The sequence below is a fragment of the Cricetulus griseus genome, chromosome 3 (genome assembly GCF_003668045.3).
Source record: "Cricetulus griseus strain 17A/GY chromosome 3, alternate assembly CriGri-PICRH-1.0, whole genome shotgun sequence".
Classification (NCBI taxonomy): domain Eukaryota; kingdom Metazoa; phylum Chordata; class Mammalia; order Rodentia; family Cricetidae; genus Cricetulus; species Cricetulus griseus.
Genome location: NC_048596.1, coordinates 145,327,512 through 145,341,613, shown reverse-complemented (window position 1 = coordinate 145,341,613; position 14,102 = coordinate 145,327,512). Strand labels below are relative to the sequence as shown.

General features: G+C 44.2%; 1 protein-coding gene and 1 pseudogene across 1 annotated transcript; one reads left to right on the top strand and one right to left on the bottom strand.

Moving 5' to 3' along the window:
* Positions 1 to 909: 909 nt before the first annotated feature.
* LOC100754040 (mas-related G-protein coupled receptor member A) lies at positions 910 to 1,917 on the top strand (the record flags this gene model as incomplete). The annotated part of the gene is given in 1 exon segment (NM_001328107.1): positions 910 to 1,917. A coding segment is annotated over 1 exon segment (1,008 nt), but the record flags the coding sequence as incomplete, so codon positions are not given.
* Positions 1,918 to 6,224: 4,307 nt separating this feature from the next.
* On the bottom strand, positions 6,225 to 7,166 carry LOC100753743 (annotated as a pseudogene).
* Between the last annotated feature and the right edge of the window lie 6,936 nt (positions 7,167 to 14,102).

The following is a 14,102-nucleotide window of genomic DNA, read 5'->3' as shown; positions in this document are numbered from 1 at the left end:
TGTGGGATCACCTGACCCTGGAGTTATAGTCATTTTTCAGCTGCCTGACTTGGGTGCTAGAAACTGAGCTTGGGTCCTCTGCAAGAACAGTGTGTCCTCTTCCCAGCTGTGCCACCTCTCCTGTGTCATACCTCCTGCTTTCAGAAGGTATCTTGATCATTCACAACAATTCCCTACACGCTAGTAAAGATTGTGATGAATTTTCAGACATTTTTTGGGGGACAGTGGGGATATATTTGGTATTTGGTATGTGAGGGAAAGAAAAAGAAAGAAAGAAAGAAAGAAAGAAAGAAAGAAAGAAAGAAAGAGAAAAGAAGGAAGACAGGAGGAAAGGAGGAGGAGGGAGGGGAGGAGGGAGGAGGAAGAGGGAGGAAGGAGGAGGGAGGAGGAGGGAGGGAGGAGGGAGGAAGGGAGGGAGGGAGGGGGGAGGGAGAAAGCTTCCAGATTCTGACTTTTCCTCCTAGATGACTATTTTGTTCCATGTTGTTGGCTTCTTTTCCTCGCTCTTTCTTTACTTCATTTAAGCCCAGTGGTTTCTTAATCCATGATATTGATTGCCATCTTGAACCTAATTTGGACATTTCTTCTCTGGCTTTTCTCCCATCTCCATATAACCATACACCATGGTGGTGATTCTAAGGGACTGCTCAAGGGGAGGGTTCTCGGGCTTTGGAATTTTTAATAAGTTACCTGACCTCTGCGGGCCTGAACCACCTCCCCTGAAACGTAAGAACTGTTATTCCTATATGGCAAGGTAGGTCTGGCAATTAATTGGTGATCATAAAAAAATACATGTCTGAACATCTCATAATAAACTCATCACCTTATACAGTTGAAATGTGCTAATAAAATACGTCTTTAACAAAAGGCATGTACTTACAACAGACCTCACATCTTCATTGTGTTCCCAGCAGCACCGGTGCAGGGTTTCTGAGCCTAAACACCTCAACCTCTTGGATGACAGTCACAACAAATCCAATGGACAAAACTGTACCTGGAAGTTTCAACAGCAGGACCCTGATCCCAAACTTGATGATCGTCATCTCCGGACTGGTTGGGATGACAGGAAACGCCATTGTGTTCTGGCTCCTGGGTTTCCGCTTGCGCAGGAACGCCTTCTCCGTCTACATCCTAAACCTGGCTGTGGCTGACTTCCTCTTCCTCCTCTGTCACATCATAGACTCCATGCTGCTTCTCCTCAAATTTTCCTATCCCGACATTATCTTCCTCCCGTGCTTTAACACCGTCATGATGGTTCCCTACATCGCAGGCCTGAGCATGCTCAGTGCCATCAGCATCGAGCGCTGCTTGTCGGTCCTGTGCCCCATCTGGTATCGCTGCCGCCGCCCAAAACACACATCAAGTGTCATGTGTACTGCGATCTGGGTCCTGTCGATATTGATTAGCATTCTCAACCGGTATTTCTGTGGCTTCTTAGATACTAAATACGAAAATGACAACCGGTGTCTGGCATCGAACTTTTTCACTGCTGCATGTCTGATATTTTTGTTTGTGGTTCTCTGTCTATCCAGCCTAGCCCTGCTGGCTAGGCTGTTCTGTGGCGCTGGTCGGATAAAGCTCACCAGATTGTATGCAACCATCATGCTCACGGTGCTGGTTTTTCTCCTCTGCGGCTTGCCCTTTGGCATCCACTGGTTCCTGTTAATCTGGATTAAGATTGATTATGGTGTAGTTGCTTATGGTCTTTATCTGGCATCACTCGTCCTGACTGCTGTTAACAGCTGTGCCAACCCCATCATTTACTTCTTCGTGGGCTCCTTCAGACACCAGCTGAAGCACCAGACCCTCAAAATGGTTCTCCAGAGGGCTCTACAGGACGCTCCCGAGACGGGTGATAACGGAAGCAGTGTCCCTCAGGACACAGCAGAGATGTCCAGCAGCAGAGTGGAGCAGTGATGAAAAGCCTCTCCCTGGACCTCAGAGGTGGCTTTGGAGTGATCACTGCTCTTCTGTGCTTGACAGCTCTCTGCTCTCCTCTCAGCCTTGTGACCTGACATGCCTCAGTGGGTTCACCAACGTCTTTAGCAGACCGCCATTGACTTAGGTTTTCTACTTTTCCTGGCTAAAAGAATTTATCTGAAAGTATCGTGTCTTCATCCTTCTTGGCATTAATAAAATTCTCATGCTAACTTCCTCTGAAGTCTTCTTGCTATTTCTTTGCAACTTGTGTTGCCAAATGGCCTCTGTCCAAAACCACGATTCTCTTGTTTGTGATTGTTCTGTATGGCAGTAAAGACAAGGAAGCCCCCTAGTTTCCTGTGAACCATCCTCATAAGACAACACCATTTACAAAGGCAGATGCTGTGGCCCCGATATTTCACTACATTGCACACTCTCACAACCCTGTGATCCAGCAAAAGAAGCCCATGTCTCCAGCCAGCTGACCACAAGAGTCAGAACTCTTGAAATAACTGGGAATGTATGTGCTATGGGTTCTAGATTAGGAAGAGCAGCTGGTCTATATTCTCAGGCTGCTTCCATGGCCACCTTAAATGCCATGTCCATCCATGGAAACATATGCAGGCAATGGAGTCAGGAAATGTCACAGATCTGATCTTTTTCCATAAGAAATGTGGGACCTATTTTCTGAACAAGGCTGTGGGATTCAACTTTACTATTATTGTGCCCTGAATATAAGACCATACTGATTAAGAAAGACCCAGAAATGTATCCTCCCTACCATGACTTTAATCAAAATGAGCACATATTCCTTGTACATGACTGATGGCTGCCTGAAATTTGGAGAGGATGCTGTGACATGTTCTTTCTGAATGTGGAGACGGTGCATATCAGGCATCAATATTACCATGACACCATTGGCCATAAAAATAGATGTGATTTTGTTCCTAGTCTCAGTTACTGCTCCCAGCAGTATAGAAGAGGTCCCCTTACACAGATCTATCATATAGATGCAACCGACTCTGAATCCATCCTGAATAAAATACAGACATGTCAAAAGAGGAGACTGTCTCATTTGTAACTGTGCAACTGATGCAGGCAAATTGTAGATGTCCTGGGATGCTTGAACTCTAAACTGATGTGTCTACAATTTTAACCACCACATAAATTTTTTGTGACAGGGTAGGAAAAATAAACAGAGTCTAGACACAATAGGAGAAGGGGGAAATCATTATGGCATTAATAATAATAATAATAATAATAATAATAATAATAACTTTAAGATTCTTCAAGCAATGGTTATCTAGATACACACACACACACACACACACACACACACACACACACACACACACACCGTCTTTACTATCCTGGACTTCTTCCAGATACTTGATTTTAGCTACAACAATGATCATAAACTGGAGTACCGTGGGCTCTGAGCAATATCTGTAATGGCCCTGAACAGACAGGTATTGGCATAGACTTGCAAAAGCAACCAGAGTCAACTCCAAAATAATACCAAATCAGACAGAGCCCTCAGGCCTGCACTAGCCAAAAGGCAGCATCCTTTTGTCCCAACTCTCCTTCCAAGGATATCTCCACCCCTGCTGGTTCATAGGCTATAGATTTAAAGAAAGAGATGAAGATAGAATAAGGGGGATTTAGGAAATATAAGGAACAAGCAGAATGTACCCACTCACCCAGTACAGTAAAGGAAAGAGCTCTGGCCTCAGAGTAAATTTAGAGTTTCGTTCCTGAGTAACCCTTATCTCTAAATGTCATGGCTTCAATATGGACGATGGCTTAGGAGTTGATAATGACCTTGAGAAGTCACCTGAAGATCTTTGGATATAAAGGATGGTGACTTTTTTCTTTGGCAGTGTGGTGAAGTGAGAACTCTGCCACTGAGCTGCATCCCCAGCCTTAACTACCTGGATATCCAGGCTGGACTCTGTGCAACCCCCTGCTACACATGTGATAGAACACAGAAGATGGGCTTCAGAAGCTCTGAAGAGAACAGTGGGAGAAAGGGATATGGTTTGGCAACGCTTATATATTTTCATTTATTCCTGTCTAAAAGCTATTGGAAGAAAAGATAAAATTTAAATGTTGCTAATTACCAAAAGTGCTTGTGACTTTTCTTCATGCCTAGGTGTCTGGGTTATAAACATCTCTCCAGAGCACCAATGTCCTCATTAGTGGTGACTGATATTCATGTAGATAGTCCAGCTACAAACTGCCCTGCCAGTTGTTCTATTGCATTGTATTCTGGTTTACTTGTAGGTGTGTGTGGTGTGTGGTGTGTGGTGTGCGTGCGTGCGTGCGTGCGTGCGTGCGTGTGTTTATGTGTGTGTGTGTGTGTTTATGTGCAGTGCTTTTCACCTTTTGTTTTACACACACACACACACACACACACACACACACTAGCCTGGGATGTCACCACACAGGCCAGCATAGTTAGTAACCTACAAGCTTCCAGGGATCTTATCCCTCATCCTGTCTCCCATCTTGCAGCGCTGATTACAGGTGTGCACCACCACACCACACCTTTCACATAGTGAATTAGTTACTTATCTTGTTATTGCCACAAAATATCTGATCAAAACAACTTGAGGAAGGAAGATTCTGTGTTGGTTTATAGTTCAAGGTGAGGGCTGTTGTGACAAGGCAGTCACAGCAGCAAGAGCCAGAGGCTGATGCTTCTTACCTCACACCCTTTGCCAGGAAGCAGAGCACAACGCATGCTCCATGCTCATCTGGCTTTCTACTTTTTATTCAGTCCTGGATCCCAACCCATGGCAAGACGACACCTACAGTTAGGGTGGGATTTCCCAATTCGCTTGACATAACCTAGATAATTCTTCATAGAACTTCCCAGAGACTGTTGTGCCAGGTTCGAGGAGCCCAGAGACTAACCCAAGGAGTCGACACTCTGATGCAAAAGCAAAGGTTTCTTTTTATTTCAAGCTGGCCAGCTAGTATCTTACTGCATAGCAGGCAAATGAGATGCCAACCAGCCAAAAAGAAAAACTTTTAAAGGGGCAGACCAGAGGTTGAAGGCCACAAATTTCAGAGTTTCTGTGGTTACTTAAGGCCATACAAAGTACAGAGTAAAGCAGTAGCAATAAATTTTAAGTGAGATACATTTGAGTGAGATAAGACAGGGCATGGGCTTGCAGGGTTATAGGGTCACAGGGTCTGTCAGTTATTCCCTGGGCTAGGGGATCTTTATAACCAGCAATTAGCAAAGGAATGTTAACAGTTGTGGACAGTTATCTCCCCTTCTCTGAGAGCAGGGGATCAGGTGCCAGCTATGGCACTCCTGATTTAAGGAGTTAAATTTTCCTCTACCATTAGGGCCTAAGTTTTTACATTTTTATTAATTTTAATTTTTGGTTCCTCTCTAACCTAACTAATCCGGATAACCCCTTGTCTTCTAGGTAATTCTAGATCCTATCAGATAGACAATAAATATTGACTACCACACATGGATGGGGATCTGAACTTGGTTCTTCAGGCACAAACAAGTACTTTCCTGGCTGAACCATCTTCCAGCCCCACTTTAGATTTCATTATCTCAGAAGTGTGATGAGAATGGACTCACAAACTAACTTTGAGTTTGTCTTTTTCCTCTCAGCATAATGTTCTTAGGAGTCATCAAATTGTAGTATGCACCAATAGTGCATTGCTGACATTTTTCAATAATAGAGCAGGATTCTAAGATAAGATCACATATGTAGTTCCACATGCTACAAGTGAGAGGTTGTTTGAATTGTTTCCAGACTGGCTATTATAAATAAAGATGAGTTCAGTGTGTCTGTACAGATTTTTAAGTGAACATCGTTTTCCAGTTCCTGGGATATGTGCCACAGTGGAATGTTGGGTAGAATAAGAAATACATGTTTAATTTTCCAGGAAATGCAAAAGTACTTTCCTTGGTGCTAAATTGTGTAACTTTTCAATTGGCAGTGTATGAAAACTCAGCTGTCTCCAAATTCTTGCCAGAGTAATTTAGCCATTCTATGAGGAGTACAGCAAACTCATGTCAGTTTCTTTTTTTTAATTTTATAAAAAAATTTAAGTAATAAATTATGTTACAGAAATATACAATATGCTGGGTATGGTAGTACACTACTGTAATTGCAGCACTTGAGAGGCTGGGGCTAGCCTGGGCTACAGTGTGAGGTCTTGTCACACCTCCACCCCTCCAAAAACCTCCAAATAAACACCAATTGCTATGAGAAAACTGAACAGACTCAGTTGAAAAATTCTTCTTAGTAAGCAACCACAAGAAAGTGGTTACTCTCAGTTAGGTTCTACTAATTTTTCTTAATTCTCTTTGATTTTTTTTCCCCTGGTCTTCTGTCCCTGTCTCTGCGGGTTGCCTCTTCAACACCTTCATTTTCCTGGTCTGTAGTTTGCTTAGGTCTTGCTTCTGCATATGAATCCTTCCAAAAGTTGTACCAAAAGTATCCTGGGAGATATTCTTTCTCTTCTTTGGCTTGAGAGCTTTGGGCATTTTCATGGACAATTTATAAAGGTCGTCTGATGCTAAGTGTATCCTCCTCAGAACTAGGTCCATTAACGGTCCCATCTCTTCCAGTTCAATTCATGGTGTTCTGCAACCAGATTTCTTCAACAGCAGCTTATAGCTTCGAAAGTAAACCTTCCCGTTCAATGTGGTGAAAGGCAGAACATACTCCAATCCAGCCAGTTGGACATTGGACACTGTGGGGCCTCTGAAGAAATCAATAAGAAGATTTTTTTAATCTTCTATAGTCTTCTGTTACATCAAAATCATCACCAGCGAATATCAACATGGGTTTTGTTCCCTCAGGGCACTTACTAGTCTTAATATCTTTTAGAGACACAAATTTCTCAATACCTAGTTTGATCATACCCAGCACATGGTAGTCATACATATGACCTATTACTAGATTATTCGGCCTCTTATTATGGGAGCCAAACATGAATAAATAACAGTCTGACTTCTTTGAAAAGAACTGAACCTCAAATGGTCTTATAATATTTTTCTTTTTATACAGCACTCCACATGGTTTCTTCAGTGCATACATATCTCTGAGTACTTGTGTCACAGTTGCATTTGCATTTCCCCCTTTAATCAACATGGCATTCTTAATGTTTTCACTGACTTTTGGTTCCCTCTTCTCAAGGAATCTCTTAGCCCTTTTTGTTTTAGTCTTTATGACTTTATCCAAGGCATCCATCGCTACTGGACCCCTAGGAGCCTTCTCTCCATGGCTTGTAAATAAGACCTTCTTCACATGGACCAACTTCTGTCTCTCTGTCCTAATCACATCTTCTTTTTATTGTGCTTCTTATTTTATTCTTCAACAATTGTTGTATAGCATTTTTCATAGATTCAAACACTCCATCCTTCCTAATGAGGGGAAGCTCATTAGGAAAGGAAGCAGGCCAGTGTGGAGGCACAAGCCTATAATCCCAGCATGTGAGAGACAGATGTAGATGGATCACTGAGAATTCAAGGCCAGCTTGGTCTATGCAACAAGTTCTAGGGCAGCCAGGGATCTACAGAAAGGCCTTAAAACTCTGCCCCAAATCTTACTCTCAAAACAAATAAATATTTTTTTAAGAAAAGAAAGTAAATAATGGCTTCAAAACAGCTTCAGGAAGTCTTGGAAACTGAACAGATTCATTAGGCTCTTGCCTCCCCAAGAACATATGAGCAGTAAAGACTGCTGAGAATGAGTGTCAAACAAGCCAACAGGCAAAGAAGCCTCTGAGACCACACCAGCTGCCTGGAAGAGGCTCAGACCACCTGGGGCACCTGGACACGACAGTCTCCAGCCTGTGTGGTACATTCCAGGCTCCCAGGCTTTGTAAGTTGTCACTCCTTGGGTTTTGGAGATACAGCTGTCTTTGAGTCCTTTCTGATCCTGTAAATAACCCCTAATCCATACTCCTGTAGGCAACCCCAACAAAATCATTGGTCCACCATGCTAGACTTGGTTTTTGGTGATATCCATACTTTGCTGTCATCTACTTCCCTTCTGGAGTAGATTGTGTGTTTCACCACCTGGGGGAAAAAAATCTGTCACACAATAGCAATTTCAAGCATGCACTGGACTTTAATCCACTTCCCATCACCCTCTCTTATCCCCATCCCACCCTGGATACAACTCTTACTTGATATGGCCTACCCTACATAGTCACAGTCTGAGATAAGGGGATTGAGATTACAACCACTAGGAGGACACATTAAGTCCATAACTAAATTAATCCACTGAAGAAATGTTCTGAGTGTGGTTTTTTGGTTTGGTTTGGTTTGGTTTTTTTGTTTTTGTTTTTGTTTTTGTTTTTTGTCAGGTTGTTTTTGCTTGACTCGGCCTCCTTAATGAAATAGAGATCTTAATTTAGATCGTAGTACTGGAAACTAAAAGTTCAAACATGGTCCAGCCTCTGGGATGAGTCTCACAGTGGATAATTGCAGTGCTCATGGAGGAAGGATCCCTTATCTAGTCAGAAATCCCTAAGACATGGGGAGGGTCAGGCTTGATCCTTCTATAACAACTGAGTCTCAAGAACTTCAGGAGTTGCCTAAGAATGGGATTCCCAGAGCACCTAAGAATATCCCACTAGGCTACACTTTGTAAAGTTCTACAGAGCCTATCACCATTGGAACCAAGAGCCAATCACATGAGCTCTCAGAGGGGTAGAAGGATACAATTAAACAGTATCCAATAATATTAGGCTACTTTTAGCAGGAAAAACAGAAAGGTGAATCATAGATTTAAAAATCAAAGTATCTACATTACCTGAAAATAAATTAATTACATTTCCTCAAGTGGAAGAAGGAGAAAGAAGAATATGCTGTGTGTACTGAACCCTTTATATTTCATAAGGGATGCAAACTGATCCTTTTATTCATAGTGATAAATTAAAAACAAATTAAAGGGGCTAGTTAGATGTCTGCTTCACACTTGTGGGATCCTAGGTTCAATCCCCAGTACCACAGAAATAAGTGAATAATAAAGTATGTTTGCTATCCAGAGCCAGAAATAATAAGAGAAATAATAATAGATGAGGGCTGGGCATGGTGGCGCATGTCTTTAATTCCAGCACTTGGAAGGCAAAGGTAAGTGGATGTCTGAGTTCAAAGCCAGCCTGGCCTACATAACAAATTCCACGCCAGATAAGAATAAATAATAAGACCCTGTCAAAAGAAAAAAGAAAAAGAATTGCTGACAGTGGCAAACAATAGCAAGTAATCATCTCCTCAGTGTGAGACTAAAGGAGTCTCAGTCTGCATAAGTTTCTCTGTTATTGTTTTTGTTGTTGTTTGTTTGTTTGTTTCTCTGTTATTTAGAACAAAAGTGAATGCTTTGCTGCCAAGTCAAGGTAAACCTTTATCTGGTAAGCCTTGGATTGTCCAATTCTTTATTCTTCACTTATAAAAGTCCATAGCGCAAGCTCACCTCGCTTGATGCTAAGGTGAGTTGGCAATTAAAGAGAAGAATCTCGATAATTGCCAAGAAATTGAGAAAAAGCAAAAGGCTTGTGTGAGACTGGGATTTGGGCAGATGCCAAGAAACAACTCAGTGATGTACTGAATCTCAGTTGACTCTGGTCTCTGATTTGTTCCCACTCCTTGCACAGGAAATTGCATGTGCCCACCAGAGTACTGATAAGTTCCAGCTAGACTCCACTCTTATTCCAGACTCTGTGGGCATCTCACAATTTACAGAACCACGCACTCTGCTGTCACTCAGGCTGAAAAAGGATCTTCCCTTCCAGCAGGGGTCAGCTCCCCACTCTTAACAGTGAAGGGACCAGCTCCCCATTACGGCAGCCATAACAGCTGACCTTGCCTTGGTCACTAGGAGGTCAGATGCCTGCCTTGTGGCAAGAAACCAATCAGAAGTTAGCTGATGGCGCTATGCTTTACAGCTCTGGGTGTGCTTTACGGACAAGTGCACAGCAATGATGCACAGAGCAAAGCAACCACCCAGGGAGGGCCTATGGGCCATAACAACCAGCTGACCAATCAACACAGGGCAAACCCTCCAAGCCTGGAGGCACACCAGTTCTGAGCCTGTGCTTACCCCTAGACACTCCCTTTACACTACCCTATAAGATCTCTATGCAATGGCTTTGCAGCGTCTTTCTAGCCATCCGCCATGGTGGGTGGATGGAAGACCTGAGCTAACATGGGGTTAGCTCATTAAACAACTACAATAAAGCCTCTTGCTGTTTACATCAAGTTTCCACCTCCACATGGTGATTGGGATGGCCAAGGTCCTGGGCTGAGGTCCTAGGGGTCTGAGTCTTCAGGGGTCTTTCAACAGGAGAATGGAAAAAGAGTGCATTCCAGAACTTTCAGGTGTGTCCTCTTGTGATGTTTGCTCTGAGTTCAGGTCCCTGTGTCTCCACCACAAGGTGTGACAAACAGAAAGTCATGGTACTTCCTCCAGGGGGAAGGCAGGACACAGACACTACCTTCTATGCACTGGGTATGGTGTCCTAAGTGAGCTTACCCAGACCCTCTTATGCAAGTCCCTCTGTCCTCCCCTCCAACCACACAATCCTGATCTGCTGCCATTGAGATGGCTACCTCTTACATTCTCTAAGAAGCAGCTATCCCTTCCTGCTTCCCGGGGTGAGAGGCTATAAAACAGGTTTCATGGCTCTACTGCCTTTTCAAACACTTTCTATTGTGTATTTCTAAAGGCTCCAGGAAGTAACAGAAGAGGAACGCCTCAGGAGGGGACTGCTTACAAGAACAGGCAAGTTGAGGAGAAATGTCAGTGCCCACGGAATCACCATAAGACCACCATTGACCACCGGCTGTGGGGCATGGGGCAGAGCTGTCACCAGTCATCGTTCTACCTGACTGAGGCTGCAGTAGCAGAAGAGAACAACGGGGTGTGGCCAGTGGGAAAGCACTTCCAGAGCAACAGTCTCATAAAAGAAAGGTAGGGAATAAGAAACCCAGATCCCACTCCTCCTCCCTTCCAGAGCCCTACGGTGTCACCAGTGGCTCAATCCAAACAGAAACAGAAGGAAAAGCATCCAACAGATGGGGTTCATAGTGCCCACTCTCTTTGGATGCCAAAGGCAGAGAAAGATGACAAGAGAACCTAATGGCACATGAGATTATACCTCACATCTTCTGTCTTTTACTCTCTTGTTCCCTAGGGTTTTCAATGCCTTGAAAATGCAATTTTAAAAGGTAAAGACATATTCATTATAATAATGATGTTAATAAGGGCCTTACTAGACCTGTATTAGAAACTCCAAAGCCTCAAACCCAAGGACTTCCTCAAAACTGCTGCTCCCTTGCACTAGAGAGGACCCAGCATCTTTGTGGTTCTCCATGACCCTCAACCCCATCAACACATCATAGACTTATGGGAAAGAAGGATGGAATGGGGGGGGCGGTACATTTCCTTTGTTAGTCCCACGGTCAAGGATAACGCATCTCCCATTGGTTACATCACTATTCAGCTGCTCAGTGTTTGATCACATGGTAAGGTCAACATCAAGGACAAAAATGGGGACTATGATGATGCATGCCAGTGGTCCCAGCACTTGGGAGGGAGATGGGGGCAGGAGGGCCAGTAATTGAGGGTTACCCACAGCTATACACGGATCCACTTCTAACTTAAAACTCGGAATACCACAATCAAAGAAGAGGAGAGTGGGCCATTGAGAAGGGGTAAAGACACTTGCCACCAAGCCTGATGACCTAAGTTTGATTCCCAGAACCTCTGTGGGAGAAGAAAAGAAGCAAATGACTCACTCTCATAAGTTGTTCTCTGGCCTCCAAGCAAGTGCTATGGCATGGATACACACAACAGCAACAACAAAAGGGAGGGATAGAGAGATGCACTTGCAATCTTCAGGGGCTGTCTCTCCAATTCTATGTTTGGATAAAGTAGTTTTAAGTTCCCAAAAAGGGGTAGGAGGAAATATGAGGCAGGGCTCCAGCAGACCAAGGAGCTGTACTGGGATCTCTCTTGAAACTGATCCCAGGAAAGTCCCTTTGTCTCCTTGAGCCTCAAGATGAGGACATGAGACATTCTCTAAGGAACATACTAAATATTGGGGTGCAGTAGCAGATAAAACAGGCTTGCCTTGGTCCTAAGAGTTCCATGTAAGCACATTTGTTTAAACTGGAAGACAAAACTACATGCTGCTGACCTAACATCCTTTGGAAGAGATTCAGTTATTTGCTTCTCTTCCTCAAATATTATCTTCCTCAAATATATCACACCCTAAAATCATGTTCCAACTGGGACATTCTTTGGGCAGAGATAGTACACAAATGGTTTTCCTCCAGTTTCCCTGTTCCAGAAAGCCAACGCTATGGGAGCTCCTCTCTCTGAGAGGGCTCCTGGTAGGGGTGCTCACTTCCTCTCAGAGGGAGCTCCTGGTGGGGGGTGCTCACTTCCTCTAAGAAAGGGTTCCTGGTGGGAGGATTCACTTCCTCTCTGAGGAGGCTGATGGTGGGGCATTCACTTCCTCTCTGAGGGGGCTCCTGGTGGGGGCTAGCTTCTTCTCTTTGCACTCCAAGGGGGATCTGTCCTCCTTTCAGCTGAGAGCTTCCTGCCCTGAAGAGTTCTCTGCGATGTAAAACTCTGAGTGCTTTGGGGGGGAGGGGGTTGTCTATTGCTGACTGTGCCTTGCTTCTACTCACCTCTTTTGTTCCTTATGTGATTGGTTTTGCTTCCCCCTCTGTTTCTGAAGGCTGTGTTACATTTTATTTCGTCCACAGTTTTTATTGTCCTTTTAGACATAACATGGGAAATATCAATCTGTTTTTCCCTCATCCACCTATTGTTAGACCCCCGGAAAACTCAAGTATCCGGGGTCCCAGGCCACATTTTCGGTCACCCCAATCACCAGGCAGATTCGAAAACTTGCTGCAAACTGCATGAGGCTTTATTGTAATTTAATGAGCTAACCCCATGTTAGCTCGGGTCTTTCACCCACCCGCCATGGCAGATAGCTAGAAAAGATGGCTCCTAGGGCCTCCCAAGAGATCTTATAGGACAGTGTAAGGGGAGTGTCTAGGGGTACGCACAGGCCCAGGATTGGTGTGCCTCCAGCCTTGGACGGCTTGCCCTGTGTTGATTGGTCAACTGGTTGTTATGGCCCATAGGCCCTCCCAGGGTGGTTGCTATGCTTTGTTCGTCATTGCTGTGCGCTTGTCCGTAAAGCACACCCAGGGTCGTAAAGCATAGCGCCACCAGGTAACTTCTGATTAGTTCCTTGTCACAAGGCAGGCATCTAACTTTCTAGTGTCTTGGACAAGGTCATAGAAGCACGTGTTCAGCCATTATGGCTGCCAAAAGGGAAGCTGGTCCCTTCACTATAATCAGTACACAGTGGGGAGGATGGACAAAGGGCCAGCCAAAAGGATGGAACATGGTGCTTTCAAATCCACACTGTGAGGCCAGAAGCTAAACTCTCATCCATTCTCTGCAGAATGGAGAAGGTACTAAATCTTACCCCATGGGATCATGACAGGATTCAAGCAGAACAAGCCTGATAAACAACAGCCTCTGCAGTTTCCAAGTTGTGCACTAATCCTTTCTTCTGTGGGAATGTGCATCAGTAAGTCTCTCTCTACCTTCCATTTTCACTTAGACACTCCTCAGAGAGAGCTTTCATCAACAAAGAAAGCACCTGAGGGCTCTTCTGAGGGAGGGAATGGAGGAGGTGTCTATTACTCCACAAGACACACCTTAGGTCTCCCCCAGGGCATTCCTATCCTTCAAATTCATCTTTTCAATGGCTCTCAGACCTCACCCTCCTATCTTCCTCCTCCTTTATGCACAAAGTGCTTCACCCAGACACAGGTCTTACTCACTGTGATTCTAAGTGCTAACCAAGCCAAATTGAACTCTCCCATCGAAGCCATTTCCCTGATCAACATCAGTTACTTGAACACCCATAAATAATTCTAAATACTCACAGAGCTGTCTCACACAAAGAAAGAAAACTGATGAATTTATTGTTAGACCCCCCAGAAAACTCAGGCCTCTGGGATCCCAGCCCAGGACCTCGGTCACCCCAATCTCCAGGCAGATTCGAAAACTTGCTGCAAACTGCATGAGGCTTTATTGTTTTTTTTAACGAGCTAACCCCATGTTAGCTCAGGTCTTTCACCCACCCGCCATGGCGGATGGCTAGCAAAG